Genomic DNA, 16,674 nt, shown 5'->3' with positions numbered 1-16,674 from the left:
AGAGGGTCAGAGAAGGAGGAACATGGGACATCTCAGGGATCCCAGGGAAGACTGAAGGCACTTGTTTCCTGGTGTGCAACCCCAGTATAGATTCAAACAGGAGACTTACCTGCTGACTGATTTAGGTACCAGTATTTGATGGTCTGCTGTAGCCTCCTCTCCCTGTGGCCGGTGATCAGGATATGGCAAAAACTGACGAGCACCGGGTTGGTGTGATAATGATCTACGTAGAGCATGCCAATCCATGCACTGAACCCTGAAATCCAGAAGGGAAGTCAGACCATGCAATATATATTCCTGGATGACTAGGTTTTGCTTCTTATGACATAACTGCAGCAACACTTTGTTCCCAAATGGTGTCTGTGTCTTTGCTGTGAATCCAGAAAATGAGGTATAAAGAGCTGGAAAGGTTCTTAGAGATCATACCCTAACCTGTTCATTTTATGGAAATTTGAAGTTCACAGTGATGGGACCCTCTATGGCTTATACGGAGAAGCCAGCTGCCATTGCACGAATCAATGAGTGAATGAAAAGACACGGTCCAGAAATAGGACAAAAACTGCTTTTTCTCCACAAAAAAATGGTTTGATTTTGGAGCAAAATGAACAGACCATTTTTTTAACTAAGAAAGCTTGCAACTAACACCACAAGTAATTCTGAGATATGTTTTCTCAAAAATTTCAGAGCCGTGCATTCACAAATTACCTTGTAAGTGTTTTGATAGAATTGCACTATCCCTTACTGCTCTTCATTATACCTCAACGATCTGTTAAATATGCAATCTGACCATTGGGCTGAAAAGTTTTGTTTTGTTTTTTTTCTATTCAGCGTTATAGCCCCCGGGGGAAGATAAGCTCTAAGTACAAGAGAAGAGAATGCCTTATGATCCAGCAATCCCACTGCTGGGCATACACACTGAGGAAACCAGAATTGAAAGAGACACGTGTACCCCAATGTTCATCGCAGCACTGTTTATAATAGCCAGGACATGGACGCAACCTAGATGTCCATCAGCAGATGAATGGATAAGAAAGCTATGGTACATATACACAATGGAGTATTACTCAGCCATTAAAAAGAATACATTTGAATCAGTTCTAATGAGGTGGATGAAACTGGAGCCTAATATACAGAGTGAAGTAAGCCAGAAATAAAAACACCAATACAGTATACTAACGCATATATATGGAATTTAGAAAGATGGTAACAATAACCCTGTATACGAGATAGCAAAAGAGACACTGATGTATAGAACAGTCTTCTGGACTCTGTGGGAGAGGGAGAGGGTGGGATGATTTGGGAGAATGGCATTGAAATACGTATAATATCATATATGAAACGAGTCACCAGTCCAAGTTCGATGCACGATACTGGATGCTTGGGGCTGGTGCACTGGGACGACCCAGAGGGATGGTATGGGGAGGGAGGAGGGAGGAGGGTTCAGGATGGGGAACACATGTATACCTGTGGTGGATTCATTTTGATATTTGGCAAAACCAATACAATATTGTAAAGTTTAAAAATAAAATTAAATTAAAAAAAAAAAAAAAGAGAGAGAAGAGAATGAACTGCGGGCCTCTGGTACCCAACTTGCAGGCAGCTTCCGCAAAGGTGCGAGAGCAGCACTCCCCAGACACACGGCTACATACCCATGTCTGCTCTCTCGTAGCCACTCTGCAGGATGGTCCTGTCAATGCGGGCGATCAGCCACGTGCCCAGGACACAGCTGATGAAAAGCCTGGAGAGGCAGGCACCCAGGCCCAGCAGCACGTTGTAGAAGAACAGAAAGTAGTTGAAGTTGTGGAACGCTCTCCTGCGAAGGGAAGCAGGCAGAGGGGAAGCACCCTTCAGTATGAGAAGGTGGCTAGGCAGGTGGGCTCAGGGGCCCTCCCAGACCTGTGGTCAAATCCTATCTCTCCCACCTCCTAGCTGTGCGACCTTGTGCTGTTAGTGGAGGAAGCTGACTGCCTCCACTTCACAGCTGGTGTGAAGACTGGCTCAGAAACAGTGGCGAGGACATTGAGCACCAGGCAAGCTGAATGTGAGTGGGGACTGTAAACCCCACGTGGCTACCGCTGGGTCCATAGTTACAGCAGAGGGTGTGGCTTTCTCATATCTGTTGCAACAGTGACCTGTCCCCAGCTAGAACTGCTGTAAGTCCTCCAGATAAAAATTTTCAAGTTAATCACATGGTTCCTGTTGCCTATGGGATGAAGCCCAAATATTGCATATGAATTTTGAGGTCCTCTCTGAGAGGGACTTTTCTGGTATTGCCACTTTGTGCTCGCTTCCTGTCCCTCACCATCCACCATATTGGATTTTCACTCTTCTCCCAACACATCCTGCCCTTTCATGGCTTCCTGCCTGCATCTGTACAGTGGGGGCTGCAGCCATACCATCTGCTCATCTCTGCCTGTAGGAATCCTACCATCCTACCTACTTTAGCTCAAACATCCCACCTGCAGCTGAAAGAACATCCCTGCCTCTCCACCACTCCCTTCCTCTCCTCTTTGCTTTCTCTTGTAATGCTTTCACACCATCTGGACTCTACTGTCCCTAAATGTCTGTGTCTGTCAACTCCAGTGGACCATGAGCAGATCACAGGCAGATCGTGAGGAGTATTTCATTATTCTCAGTGCCCATGTTGCTGCCTCCATGATGAACAGCTTTGAATGAATGAACTAGAAAGGATTACCATGGGACAGGCACTACTGCTCTAAGTTCATATTTTAATACCTTTCATCCTTGGAACACCTCTCTGAGATATGCAAACTTATTTGTAAAGTGAGGAAGTAGAGGTTCATAGATGTTTAGTACGGTCACATAGCGCATAAGGGGTGGAGCCAAGATTTGGCTCCAGGCAGTCTGGTTCCTGGCAGTTTGGTCCCAGTTCTAAACCACTGCCCCTCACCCTCTCAGAATGTAGAGTGCACCCAGGAACCTGCCAAGGGTGAAGAGAAAGGAGTGAGACTGCTGAGGCCAGAGCCCTTCGATGCCCCACTACTTTCTCTGTTCTCACCTGTTGTTGAGAGCCAGGGGCTTCTGCTTGTCATCTGTCCCCATCTTTGGTTGCAGGAAGAAGCTGGTGGCGATCCATACCTGCAGGACCATGAGACCCAGGACGATGGATACGGTGAGGCTAAAACACAAGGCGAGACCATGCTGAGGTGGCCTTGTCCACTCTTCCCAAACTCTTTTGGAATGCCCAGTGATAGAAAGGAAAGAGATGTTGACTGCCCACCAGACCAACAGTAGCTTGAGCTCTGTCCTTTATGCCGACAGAGAATTTTGTCCGCTGTGCAGATGAGAAAAATGAGGCTTACAAAGGGGAGATGACTTTCTCAAAGCTGTGTCATCAGGCCTTCTGGCTCCAAACCAGAACTCCAGGACTAAATCAGGTCCTTTTGTTGAGGGGTAGCAGCTGGGCTGAGTGGTTTAGCAGCATAGGAATCAAAGAAAGGAATGGGATTTTCAGAAGAGCTCATGAAGGCCATGGAAGAGTGGACAGGGCAGGCTCTGCCCTGGCTTCGTAGGAGGCTCTAGGTGAGCCTGGAACCAAGGAGTTCAGAGTAGCAAGGCCCCCGGAGGGCACACACCCTGTGTTTGCGTCTCTCCCTGGCACCAGCATGGGGTGATGATTGAATGAGGTTTGGGTTTCAGATTGCCCAGCTCCCCATCCTGCCTCCTCCCCTCCTGGGACAAATTGCTCAGCCTCTCTGTGCCTCTGTTCCTCATCTGAAAAAAGGGAGCTAATGTAAGTCCCAACCTCAGAAGGTCCTCAAGAGAAAAGTTGCAAAGTGAATTTTCAGTAATGTCAGCATTCGCTTACTTTCCATATGGGTAAACTGAGGCTTGGAGAGGCAGTTTACAAGACACACAGTTGATCTAAAGCCTAAACTCAGATTCCCTCTCTCCTTCCACTATACTGTCCTTTCTCTCACTTCACCTGCCTGAACCTCAGTCTTCCCAGCAATACAACGGACACACATATACCTCCCACAGACACAATTGTGAGGACCCAGCTGAACAGTGCAAGTGGAAACATTTTATAAACTGTGAGTCTCCCATCACAGTGACAGCATGGGTCCAGGGACTGGTGAGAGCCCAGCTGGGAAGGGGCATTTTGAACAGCAGCTTGGAGGGCCCAGCAGCTCCCAGGCCCTGGGCAATGTCAGGACGCCCACCCAGCACTTACATCCCGATGCCTAGGCCTCGGAGCATCTCCAGCGCCTGATGGTGGATGACAGGAAGCACCAGGCTGTACATGATCGCCAGGCCACACAGGCTCTGCATCACATGGATGATGAGGTAGCCTGTGGGCCAAGGGAGCCGGTGGTCACTAACAGCCCTTCAGCATCCAGTCACACAAGTCCCTCCCTCCAGCCCCGCCCCCAGCCTCCTCCCTCCAAAGGTCCTGGCGCTCTTGCTTATGCTGTTTCTCCTGCCTGCCATGACCAACCTTCTGCTCACTCTGCCAGGTCAGTTCAAACGCCAACCCTGTTAGGAAGGCTTGGCACCCTGGCCTACATGTGGATAGTCACTTCCTCCCCTGGGTCACCACCACCCTTGGTGTACACACCCCATGGGCACAGGACAGGTGGTAATGATGACCGATGTGAATGTGTGCTTCTTACTCCTTCCTGACCTTCCTGTAGGTCCCTTGAGGAAGAGCTGGGGCTGCCTCTGCCCCATGTCCCTCCTCCCTGCCCACAGCCGGGACTCTGCAGGTGCTCAGTGAATGTGTGTCAAATTGAATGGGTCACGTGATGGCACTTACCCCACAGAATATAGGCTATCTGCCAGCCAGAGTACCTTGCAATGGCCACCTGAGATTTAGATAGAACAAAAGGTCTGAGAGGGGAGACACCTTGATGACCTCTAACACATATCCAGCATCCCTGTCTCATTTGAGGGTCACCCACCAAGCTACCAAGGCAGGTGTCATGATTGTCCTCATTTTACACATGAGGCCAGATGGGGACAGTGGCTGTCCCAAGTCACCCAGCAGCAGAACATACCAAAATTGAGGGCTCTGGACACCCCACCCCCCCCAACCCAGCCCAGGGCTCTTCCTTCCCCAGCACGCCAACCCTGTCTGAGGTGCAGGACAGCAGGCTCTGGCCTGGGAGCAGAGAGAGACTGCTGTGGACTTACCACACTCTCAGATGAGGAAGGATTATGAAACTTCAGAGGAAGAAAGTGTTTATCCCCTGCCCACAACCTCTTGATGTGCTTTCTAGAGAGAGAGGGGGAGATTAGTAATGCTCATGACCCGGGCTCCTTACGCACTTAGAGCTCAGCAGATGTAAACAGAAAGGCCTATGGAGGGAGATGGCAGGCAGCTCAGCTCCCCTGTATTGATCACAGCTCTTGAGATAGTTCTAATCAGTCTTGAAATCTTTTTAAAATACTTTTTAAAAGTTGAGATACAGTTGACATATAACATGACATTGTTTCAGGTGTACAATATAACTGATATTTGTACATATTGTGAAATGATGATAATGTCTTGTTAACATCTGTCACTGCACATAGTTACAAAAAATTTTTCCTTGTGATGAGAACTTTTAATCTACTCTCTCAGCAACTTTCAAATATTCACTATTTTTAAACTATAGTCAAAGGATCAAGGCAGGCCTTGGATGGAGAGCTGGGGCCTCTGTGCCAGGAGAGTCTTCACTTAGATGCCATCTGCAAGAAACTCACCCTTTGGGCAGCCAGATGGGGAGGATGAAAAGACAGGACGCTCTGGAGGGGTGAGAATTGGCCCTGGGCTTCCACTGAGTGAGTGGGTGACTGTGAATTAGAGACTGAGACAGACAGTGAGAGAGAGAGGCAGAGACAAAGGCAGAGAAATGGAGAGAAAGAGAAGCAATAGATACCTAAATTCAACTTCTATTGGCATGCAAATGCTGACTATATACTGAAGGCCATCCCCTCCTCCTGCACTGCTGTTCTTGAGACTGATGCACCTGGTCCCCTTGACCCAACCTCCTGTGGGGTCCCCTTGAGCCAGATTCACCTGCTGGGAACCCACTGTGGTTAGTCCTGGAGAGCAGGGCAGGTCTGACACCCAGCAGAGACATGAAGTGTACAAGAAATGATAAGGTTAGAAGAAGCAAGAAGACATGGTCATATGCTAACAGACTGGCTAAAGAACTGCGGTGCTGGAGAAGACTTTTGAGAGTCCCTTGAACAGCAAAGAGATCAAACAAGTCAATCCTAAAGGAAATCAACCCTGACTATTCATTGGAAGAAGTGATGCTGAAGCTGAAGCTCCAGTACTTTGGCCACCTGATGCAAAGAGCTGACTCACTGGAAAAGACCCTGATGCTGGGAAAGATTGAGGGAAGGAGGAGAAGGGGCCAACAGAGGATGAGATGGTTGGATAGCATCACCAACTCAATGGACATAAATTTGAGCAAACTCCAGAGATGGTAATGGACAGGGAAGCCTGGCGAGTTGCAGTCCTTGGAAGTTGCAAAGGGTTGGACACGACTTAGCAACTGAATAACAAAAAAGTTATTTTGTTGAGTCTTGCCTGCTCAGCAGTGAACATGGCGATGAAAGTACTGCTTAGGGTTTTGCCGAAGACCAAAAGAAAACTCTAATCACAATGTCAAATTGATAGTGGAAGCTCAAATCAAATGCTCTTTTGTTTGTTTTTGTTTTTTTTTTTACCAATAGGTGTGGTTGTCCCCAAACCCTGTATACACTGCCGTTCCCAATTCGGGAATGACTGACATGGGAATTCTGAGAAAAAAAATCTTTCAGCCAATTTCCTGCTTGAAGACACACAAATGCCTCCCAGAACCCCCTTACCTGTAACAAGCCAAGATGTGGAACAGGTAGCTCACACATGTGAGGGAGGCAGGCAAAATGGTCACCACCCAGACTTCTGAAATAGAGAAGGTGACACAAGAGACCTCAGAAGATGAACCAGAAATAATTTTTAAAATGCAGAAAGTTACAACAGAAAAGTTTGGGCAAAATATATTGTATTTCCTTTAATATACCTCTTGGGCAAATAAAGTTCTGCTTATTTCTGTTTCATTTTAGCTATATGCCCTCAATATCCTTCATGTCCTGTGTGTTTATAAATTTTTCCTTTGGTATTAATATTTTCCATCTACAATTCATAATAGAAACAGAAAATTATAGAATGTACGCATGGTAGGTAGCCTCCAGCTTTGTAAAACATCATTTATACCTGACCTTCTAATCAGCACTTTTGGGGGAGGGGGTTATCCACCCAATTCATAGCCACCATGTGCAATGGTAACTGGAATGAAGGTCTTGACTATCCATTCATCCACCTTTTAGTAAGTTTTTAATATTTCATATCCAACTTGCTTTCAGAATGACTCTGGGTGCTTGTGAGAGAGGGATGGAGAAAGACAGAAGGAAGTAAAAGCTTCTGTACAAGCGGATTCTCAGTAGGTGCAGAAAAAGCATTTGAAAGAATCCAATACCTCTTTATAATTAAAATCACTGAATAAACTAGAAATGGAAGGGCATTTCCTCAATTGGATAAAAAGCATCTGTAAAACCCCCACAGCTGACATCATACTTAATTGGTGAAAAACTGCTTTCCCCTTAGGTTCAAGAATGAGAAAATCAGTGTCTGCTCTTGTCAATTATATCCAACGTTGTACTGAAGGGTCTAATCAGGGCAATTAGGCAAGAAAATGCAGCTAGACTGCAAAAGAAGAAATAAAACTATCTCTATTCACCAATTACATGTTCTTAGGTATAGAAAATCCTAGGGAAGAAGCAAACAAAAGTAAAATGATTAATAAATGAGCTTGTAAGTTTGTAAGACATAAGACCAATATATAAAAATCAATTCATCGCTGAACTTAGCAATGTGTAATCTGAAAATGAAGTAAGAAACAATTGCATTTGAAATAGTATCACAAAGAATAAAATACTTAAGAATAAATTTAATAAAAGAAGTGTACAACTTGTACACTGAAAACTACAAAAGATTATTGAAATTAAAGAAGACCTAAATTCATGGGAAAACATATCACTTTTATGTATAGGATATTCTATGTGAACATGGCAATACTCCTAAATTGACCTACAAATTCAAACCAATCCTCCAAAACTTCCAAAGCCATTTCCATATGAATTGACAAGCTAATCCTAAAATTCATATAAAAATGAAGGAACCCAGAATAGGCTATACAACCTTGAAAAAGAAGAACAAAATTGCATGACTCATATTTCTTGATTTCAATCTTACTATAAATCTACAGTAATAAGACTGTGGTATTTCTGTAAAGATAGACAAATAGATGAATGGAATAAACTCAGAATCTGTTAAGTAAATCCCCATTGTCAATAAATTTTCAACAGGTATGAAAAGTATTAATTGTCTTGACAATTTAATGGGGAAGAAATATGCCTTCAATAAATATGTGTCCCTCCACCCAAAAGGATTCATGTGTTGAAACTCTAACCCACGATGTGATGATATTTGGAGATGGAGTCTTTGGGAGGTGATTAGATTGTGAGGGTGGAGCCCTCATGATGGAATTAGTGCCCTTAAAAGAAGAGACATGAGGGAGTTTGCTTCCTCTCCCTATTCTCCATCCAGTATGTGAGTACACAAAGAGAAGGCGGCCATCTGCAAGTCAGGAAGCAGCTCTCCCAAGACTGCTAGCACCTTCGACTTTCCAGTCTCCAGAACTGTGAGAAATAAATGTTTGTTGTTTATACCACACAGTCGATGGTAACTTGTTACAGTAACCTGAACTAAGCAGAAATTAAATTTGAATGATATGAGTAAACTTTTCATAAAATAATAAAGTCAAAACTTACTATTTTATCTTTTCCAAAGTGAAAAATATATGATGATTTTAGTTGTTTCCACTGACACCAAAAAAAGATAAGCTATTTAAGATGAGAATATTCTCAAGGCATGTGCAATGCAGCCCCAAGTAAGTTGTAATAAAATGGCCCGTGTCTGGACCCCTTTTTCCTTCAAGTCAATCCAGGGAGGCATACAGTAAGTGAAAAACAGATAATATGAAGACTAGCAGCAGTAGTTACTATAGGTGTGCACCCACCACCAGTCACAAGTCCCTCCCTGTTCCATATAGAAGTGGCAGGAACAAAGGTGGAATATGGTTTTACCTTTGGTGATGTTAATCAGCTCTTTCACCTGCAGGAGGACTGGGCTCCCTGTCTGGTTCATGGAGGTGATGTAGCTCTCCAATTCACCTTCAAACACATCCAGCTCATCTCTCACATACACGAACACGCAGAACTCAATGACAATGAACTGAGGACACAGAGTAAGTGTTTCAAGGTCTCACCTGAGTCCTGCTCATTAAATGAATAACATAGGGGGTCATTCTTTGGTTTTGAGGTCAAAAGTCTTTGAAGCTCAAAACTCAACTGAAATAGACTCTGGACACTTGCTTTACTGATGTGAATGGGATTGTGACTCCTTTGGAGACAGGATTCAGCCCAAACTCTGTTCTTCACAAAATAGCATACAAGAGTAAATCCCAAAAGGGCTCAAGAAACTCTTCAGACATTAATTCAATCAGAGTGACATGAATGCCTAACTTTGAATAAGGGGTGACTTTATGGACAATTCCAGACATTTCTCACTGTTCTCCTTGCATTTTGGCAATGATCAAATTGGAGGACGTGCTGTTTCCTGTATGCATGTCATGCTTGCTGCTCTCCTATCATCTTGTCATCCTTCTTTCATGCCCCTGATCATCATGCCATTGCTTCTGGAGTTCCTGATGCCATTTTACTTCATCAACTGAATCTTGTTTATCTCTGAATATGGAGCTCAAATGCTACTATTGTCAGGCAGCTTCTCTACCAGAGTAATTCACTAAACATCCAGAACACTTTCACCTTTTCTTTTCCTCTGTTTAGATGGCAGTACTGCATACCATATCTTATCTTCTTCTCTTAGACCATGGTCTACTCCCGGCCAAGAGCTGCTGAATCAGCCCTCTTCTCTCTTCCAGGTCTTAACAAGGCACTTGGTATGGAGTAGACAACTAATAAAGATTTAACGAATACAAAAACATCAAGTGATTTACTCACTGCTGCAGAGAACTCTAGTTAGTGGTCCATTAAAATCCATTCTTCCCTTCTTTGGGCACAAGGCTGGACTACATTTCCCAGCCTCCCTTAGTTAGATATGGCCACATGACAAGGACCTCACCAATGGGAAAAGAGTGGAAGGAACGTGTGCTGGGTCCGCATGGCCTTTGAAGCCTCTCATATGCATTTCTCTATATACTTTCTCCTTCTGCTGACTGGATGCAGGGGGTGAGGATTCTCAGGGATGATGAAGGTACACAATGGAGAAACTAGTTATGGGACAACATAAAAGACTGCTGCCTCCCAAACCTGATCACCCACTCAACATTGTTAAGTGGGAAAAAAAGAAAAAAAAAGCATATATATATACACACAGTGTTTTCACTGAAGTTTGGGGGTTTATACAGTACCTTATCATAACCTGATGCTGCTAAGTCGCTTCGGTCGTGTCCGACTCTGTGCGACCCCATAGACGGCAGCCCACCAGGCTCCCCTGTCCCTGGGATTCTCCAGGCAATAACACTGGAGTGGGTTACCATTTTTTCTCCAATTCATGAAAGTGAAAAGTGAAAGTGAAGTTGCTCAGTCGTGTCCAACTCTTTGCGACCCCATGGATTGCAGCCTACCAGGCTCCTCCATCCATGGGATTTTCCAGGCAAGAGTACTGGAGTGGGGTGCCAGTGCCTTCTCTGCATCATAACCTAATACATTCACCTAAAAGTTACCACAAGACTAGTTTATATAAGTATCATCCTCATACATTTAAAATGAACAGAAGACAATTTGGCCGTTTTCATCTCTCCACTTTGACCCTGCTTTTGACTTGGACATTTTACCTCACTTAGCTCTGACCACATGACATGCTTTGATTTTGTACTTTATTAATTTCTTGTTTTTAGTTTCATAAGTTTATGCTCTACTTTTTATTATAATACATCTATTTTTCTGCTTACTTTGCATTTTAGTTTGCTCTTTTTTGTTTGTTTCCTAATGTGAAAGCTTAGATGATTGATTTTAGATCTTTCTTCATTCAATGCTACAAATTCCTTCTTAACCACTGCTTTTGCTGGGCTTCCCTGGTGGCTCAGCAGTAAAGAATCCACTGGCTAATGCAGGAGACCCATGTTCAGTCCCTGCGTTGGGAAGATCCCCTGGAGAAGGAAATAGCAACTCACTCCAGTATTGTCTGAGAAATCCCATGGACAGAGGAGCCTCGCAGGCTACAGTCCTCGAGTCACAAGCGTCGGACACGACTGAGCAACTTAACAACAATAACAACAACAACTGTTTTTGCCACCTGCCACAAAGTTTGAGAACTTGTGTTCTCCTTTTTCAAAATATTTCTAACTTGCCTTGATTTTTTTCTTTGGCTCATATGTTATTTAGAAGTGTGTTGTTTCGATATCTACTCCTGGGGGATTTTCCAGTTATCTTTCTGTTATTGGTTTTTAATTTAATTCCATTTTGATTTGAGAGCAGACATCATGTGATTTTATTCTTTTACATTTATTAAGTGTGTTTGATGGTTCAAAATATAGTCTATCTTGTTGAATTTTCCATTTATTCTTGAGAAGAATATGCATTCTGCTGTTGTTGATGAAGTAGTGTTTGGATTTCCAAAATATCCAATTGATTGATGGCATCAACTACAATTCAGATTTTCTTACCTTGGCACTGGTTGCCATAGGGTTTCTGCTCCATTCTGCCAGGATCTTGTCTGTCTCTTCAATTTTAGGGGCAAACTTTGCCCCATGACCTCCCTGCTCTTAGGGATCTAAGAAGAGTTGTTGATTCTTCAGTTTGTTCAGATTTGTACTTGTTTTTAAGACGGAGTGGCATTTTTCAAGCTCTTTACAAGTGGAATTGGCAACCAGAAGTCTCCATAAATAATTCAATTATATTTATTACTAATATTCACTACATGAGTAAAAGTGTCCTTAGAGTCAAAATGGTGGGGTCAAAGAACTGTACTTCTTTGATTTACATATACCCAGTTTTGACCCAGCTTTTAAAGAACAACCCTATCCTATCCCCACCCCATTTATAAAATACAAAAGGATTTGCTTAGCTCTACTTACAAGGTACAGGCAGATGAAAGCCAACACAATGGTTCCAATCATCCTGCTTGGGAACTGAAAGTTGGGGTCCCACTCATATATCCTGGCTTGGAACCAAGACTTATTTCTTTCTCTGTGAATGAATAAACATCAAGAGAAGATAGGTTGTGATTGGTAAACAAATGCCTGATTCTTCTGAAAATAATGTCATTTCCTCTTGATCTTAGAGTTTAGTGAAGAGAAAGAGCACTGGAAAATTCCACTATTGTCATCCTCCCCTTATTCTTCAGAACAGGGACTCAGTTTTATTCAGTACAGCAATTTACTAGATAAAAGGCTATAGTTCTTGACCTTTCTTACAGCTAAGAGTGACCAAGACTAAACAGGCCAATGAGACATGAACAGAGGTGTGGGGTGGGACTTGGAGAGGCTGGCCAGATGGAAGTGACACAGCTGGGAGGGCTTCCTTTGTCATTACTCATTTCTCATGCCTGCCATTTGAAGGGCAGACGTGGTGGCTGGTCCAGGTTGGCGCTCCAGCATCTATTCTGGACCAGCCTTCATGATAGCAACCCAATAAGTTATCACAGCAGAAAGACAGATGATGGGTAAACTGCCATGATGGGCAGTCCAGGGTAAGTATAGACTGCCTGCTTCCAGAATTCTTTTATATGAGAAAGAAAGAAATCTCTTTCTTGTTTGTGCCATGATTATTTTGCATTTTCTGCTACATGTTGCCAACTATATTTCTAGCCAGAGAATTAGCTTTGCAACTGTGTGACCTTGGATTAGACATACGCCTTCTCTGGGAAATATCGCCTTGTATACAGTGGCAGTGGTAGGGGTAGGTAACCTGAATGATCACTGAAGATAGGTGCTTTTTCCTGGCCAAGAGCTATGTCATCTTTTATTGGTAACAGCACCTCAGTTCTTCCCTGGGTCTGTATTCCTCCCTACCATCTGTCCTGGTGGCTGAGGCTGAACCACTTCTTAGGTCTAGTGGTGAACATGTGACCCCGTTTTGCATGCGTGCATGCTAAGTCACTTCAGTCAAATCCAACTCTGGAACCCCATGGACTGTAGCCCACCAGGCTCCCCTGTCCATGGGATTCTCCAGGCAAGAATACTGGAGTGGGTTGCTGGGCCCTCCTTCAGGGGATCTTCCTAGCCCAGGGATTGAACCTGGGTCTTTTATGTCTCCTACCTTTGCAGGCAGGCTCCTTACCACTGGTGCTACTTGGGAAGCTCCTGACTGGTTTAACAATCAGTTTACTCCAAACACCTACGCATAGTAATTATTTCTGGTATGGCATGTGGTTCGACTTGATCCAATGAAACACATTCATGGGAATTTTGTTAGACTTACTTAGAATAAAACACTCTTTTCTGTGAGCTTAAGCCAGAAGGGTAAAAGCTTAGAGATTCTGGTCTCTTGATTAAAGTGAAAGAGAAGAGTGAAAAGCTGGCTTGAAACTCAACATTCAAAAAATGAAGACCAAGTCCCATCATTCCATCTATTTCCCAGACATGACAAAATAGATGGGGAAAAAGTGGAAACAGTGGCAGATTTTATTTTCTTGGGCTCCAAAATCACTGCAGATGGTGACTGCAGCCATGAAATTAAAAGACACTTCCTCCTTGAAATAAAAGCTTTGACAAACCAAAACAGTGTATTAAAAAGCAGAGATACCATTTTGCCAACAAAGGACCATATAGCCAAGCTATGGTTTTTCTAGTAGTCATGTGTGGATGTGAGAGTTGGACCATAAAGAAGGCTGAGTGCTGAAGAATTCATGCTTTTGAACTGTGGTGCTGGAGAATACTCTTGAGAGTCCCTTGGACTGCAAGGAGATCAAACCAGTCAATCCTAAAGGAAATCAGTCCTGAACATTCACTGGAAGGACTGATGCTGAAGTTGAAGCTCCAATATTTTGGCCACCTGATATGAAGAGCCAACTCACTGGAAAAGACCTTGATGCTGGGAAAAATTGAGGGCAGGAGGAGAAGGGGATGACAGAGGATGAGATGGTTGGATGGCATCAACAGCTCAACAGACATGAGTTTGAGTAAGCTCCTGAAGATAGTAAAGGACAGGGAAGCCTGGCGTGCTGCAGTCCATGGGGTCACAAAGAGTCAGACACGACTCAGTGACTTAACAACAAAAGCAGAGAGATGAGGCAGAGACCTAGTTCTGATGACATCAATCAAGCCCCTGGATCCATCTGTTTCTGAAACTGATGACTTCTAGAGTTTTTAATTATGTAAGGCCATAACTTTTCTTTTTCTCTTTACACCCGTTTGAATTGAGTTTCTATTAACAAACAAGCGGGCCCTAAAATAGTGCCCTTCCAGTCATTGCCAGGTCTCTGACATGTCAGAACTCATCAATATATGTGCAAACACAGAGGGGCAAAGAGAACTGTGCTTACTGAAGGGGGCATTTCCTCAGGAGCTGCTTGACGTGCTCTGCCTGGTGAACTTCCAGGAAAGGTTTTTCTTCCTGTGAGAAAAGAAAGAGGTTGATGCTTTGGCTCAGAAAGTCTTATTAGAGTTTTGGTCTCTCTGAAGGACTATTGCCACGAAGGCCAGGATTTTGGGTAAAACTTGGCTATTTTCAACTGAACCATTCCCAGACACCTGTCATTTATTGAAGAGACAATAGCATCCCATTTCCTGTTTACCTAGTACTTGCTTTCAAGAAATGCTAGAGGCCTGACCTTCCCTGACTCTTCTATTTCCTGTTTATAGCAGCTTTTGTTTTGCGAAGTTGATTTCCTTCTGAGATTTGGTGATTTCTCATCAGAGTTCAAAATACTATTTCAGGAATGAAACGCTTCACATCCCAGCATTTTTATTTTTTATGAAAAGAAATTTCTCTTGCTTATTTCAGCAACACAATAATAGTAAGGGACTTCTATACCACACTTTCAACAATAGATAGATAATCCAGTCAGAAAATCAATAAGGTAACAACTGACTTGAACAACACTATAGACCAAATGGATCACGCAGACACTTACAGAACATTCCATATAACACCAACAGAATACATATTCTTTTCACAAACATTTTCTAGGATAGAGCACATGTCTGGCCACAAACAAGACTTAAATTTAAGAAGATTGTAATCATACCAGGCATAATTTCTGACCACAAAAAGTTAGACAGTAATAATAGGAGGAAAATTCACAAACAGTACATTCTTGAGCAACCAATGGGTCAAATAAAAAAGTCAAAAGGGAAATAAAAAATTACCTTGAAGCAAGTGAAAATAGAAATGCAACATATAAAAACTTATGGGATGCAGCAAAAGCAGTTCTAAGAGGAAGTATATAGCAGTAAATACCAATATGAAGAAAAGAAGAAAGATCTCATATAAGCAACCTAACTTTTTACCTCAAGGAACTAGAAGAAGAAGCACAAGGGGTAAGACAGCCTCAATGACCAAACTCTCTGGGTTCCAGTTCTGTCTCTGCTACAGACTAGCTATTGACCTTGGGCAATGCAACTGATGTCTCCAGGTCCAAGTTTCCTAATACAGACAGGGAAAAGTAATAACAGTACCTACCTCGCAGGGCTGTTAGGAAAACAGCCTGTCAGGGCACACATGGTATTTTTACTTAGTACTCACCATCTGGAGCTCCCAGCCCAGGTGGACCCTCAGAGATTTGACAAATATGTGCAGGAAGCGGCCCAGCAGGAAGGCTAGGCAGAGCAGCGAGGGCCAGTAGAACATAACAGTCTCGTAATTCCCCACAAACTGCAACAGAAGCAGACCGGGGGCATGGGCTCTAGGGAGGGTTGGGATAGGCCACTGGGGAGGTTGTGCACAGGAGTCTGCCTGTCCCAGCCTGCTCCCACCAGGGCCCACTCTCTCAGAGCTTGGAGGTCAGCAGCCAATCCCTTCCCCACCCTACCCCCGACCCCGCAACCCAGTTTCATCAGAACAAGCAGTAGATTTGGAGTCCAGCAGCCCTGAACTTGCGTCTTGGGCCCCTATTTAATTTTCTACAAAGGGTTTTCATGGGTTTTTTCCCGATTGCATATCTTTTTGGTGGCACGGCATGGCTTGCAGGATCTTAGTTCCCCAAAGGGATTAAACCTGTGCCCCCTACAGCGCAAGCACAGAGCCCTAACCACAGGACTGCCAGGGAATTCCCCTGATTCTGTATTAAATGTTCCTTTTGGAAAACACACAGGAGAGAGAGGAAGGATGAGAGAGGGGGGGAAAGAGACAAAGACAGAAAGATAAAGGGGAGAAAGAGGGCGGGGGCGTGGAGCAGAAGAGGGAGTGGGAGAAGAAGAAAAGGAAGGAAAGAAGAGGAAGCTCCTGTGAGTGCCATCATGCTGGGACCATCACAAGCTCCCAAAAGTAAGAGGTCTCTCAGAATGGTGCTCATAGTTTTTAAGTTATTAGCTTCATTTTGATAAAAACATTTTTTACACTCTTTTAAGATAAATAACATTGTTACTTATCTTTCATAATTTACAGGTTAGTTTCCTTTTTTTATGTTTCCAGAGTATTCTTCCCACCCTTGGG

The 16,674-nt window shown here is 43.7% G+C and overlaps 1 protein-coding gene across 2 annotated transcripts in view; it reads right to left on the bottom strand.

Annotated features, from left to right (window-relative positions):
- LOC102407903 (stimulated by retinoic acid gene 6 protein-like) overlaps positions 1-16,674 on the bottom strand; it is a 43,724-nt gene that overhangs the window by 1,046 nt on the left and 26,004 nt on the right. For both annotated transcript variants that reach the window (XM_044940064.1, XR_006550002.1), the window contains exons 7-17: positions 15,766-15,894; positions 14,564-14,634; positions 12,156-12,267; positions 9,142-9,289; positions 6,823-6,898; positions 5,155-5,236; positions 4,778-4,826; positions 4,196-4,313; positions 3,020-3,139; positions 1,650-1,813; positions 110-256 (exon numbers count right to left, since the gene is read on the bottom strand). In XM_044940064.1, the coding sequence (XP_044795999.1) occupies positions 110-256; positions 1,650-1,813; positions 3,020-3,139; positions 4,196-4,313; positions 4,778-4,826; positions 5,155-5,236; positions 6,823-6,898; positions 9,142-9,289; positions 12,156-12,267; positions 14,564-14,634; positions 15,766-15,894 (1,216 nt within the window). The remainder of the gene's footprint in view (positions 1-109; positions 257-1,649; positions 1,814-3,019; positions 3,140-4,195; positions 4,314-4,777; positions 4,827-5,154; positions 5,237-6,822; positions 6,899-9,141; positions 9,290-12,155; positions 12,268-14,563; positions 14,635-15,765; positions 15,895-16,674) is intronic.

The sequence above is a fragment of the Bubalus bubalis genome, chromosome 3 (genome assembly GCF_019923935.1).
Source record: "Bubalus bubalis isolate 160015118507 breed Murrah chromosome 3, NDDB_SH_1, whole genome shotgun sequence".
Taxonomy (NCBI): domain Eukaryota; kingdom Metazoa; phylum Chordata; class Mammalia; order Artiodactyla; family Bovidae; genus Bubalus; species Bubalus bubalis.
Note: the sequence above shows the minus strand (reverse complement) of the source record. Positions and strands in the feature narration are given on the sequence as shown.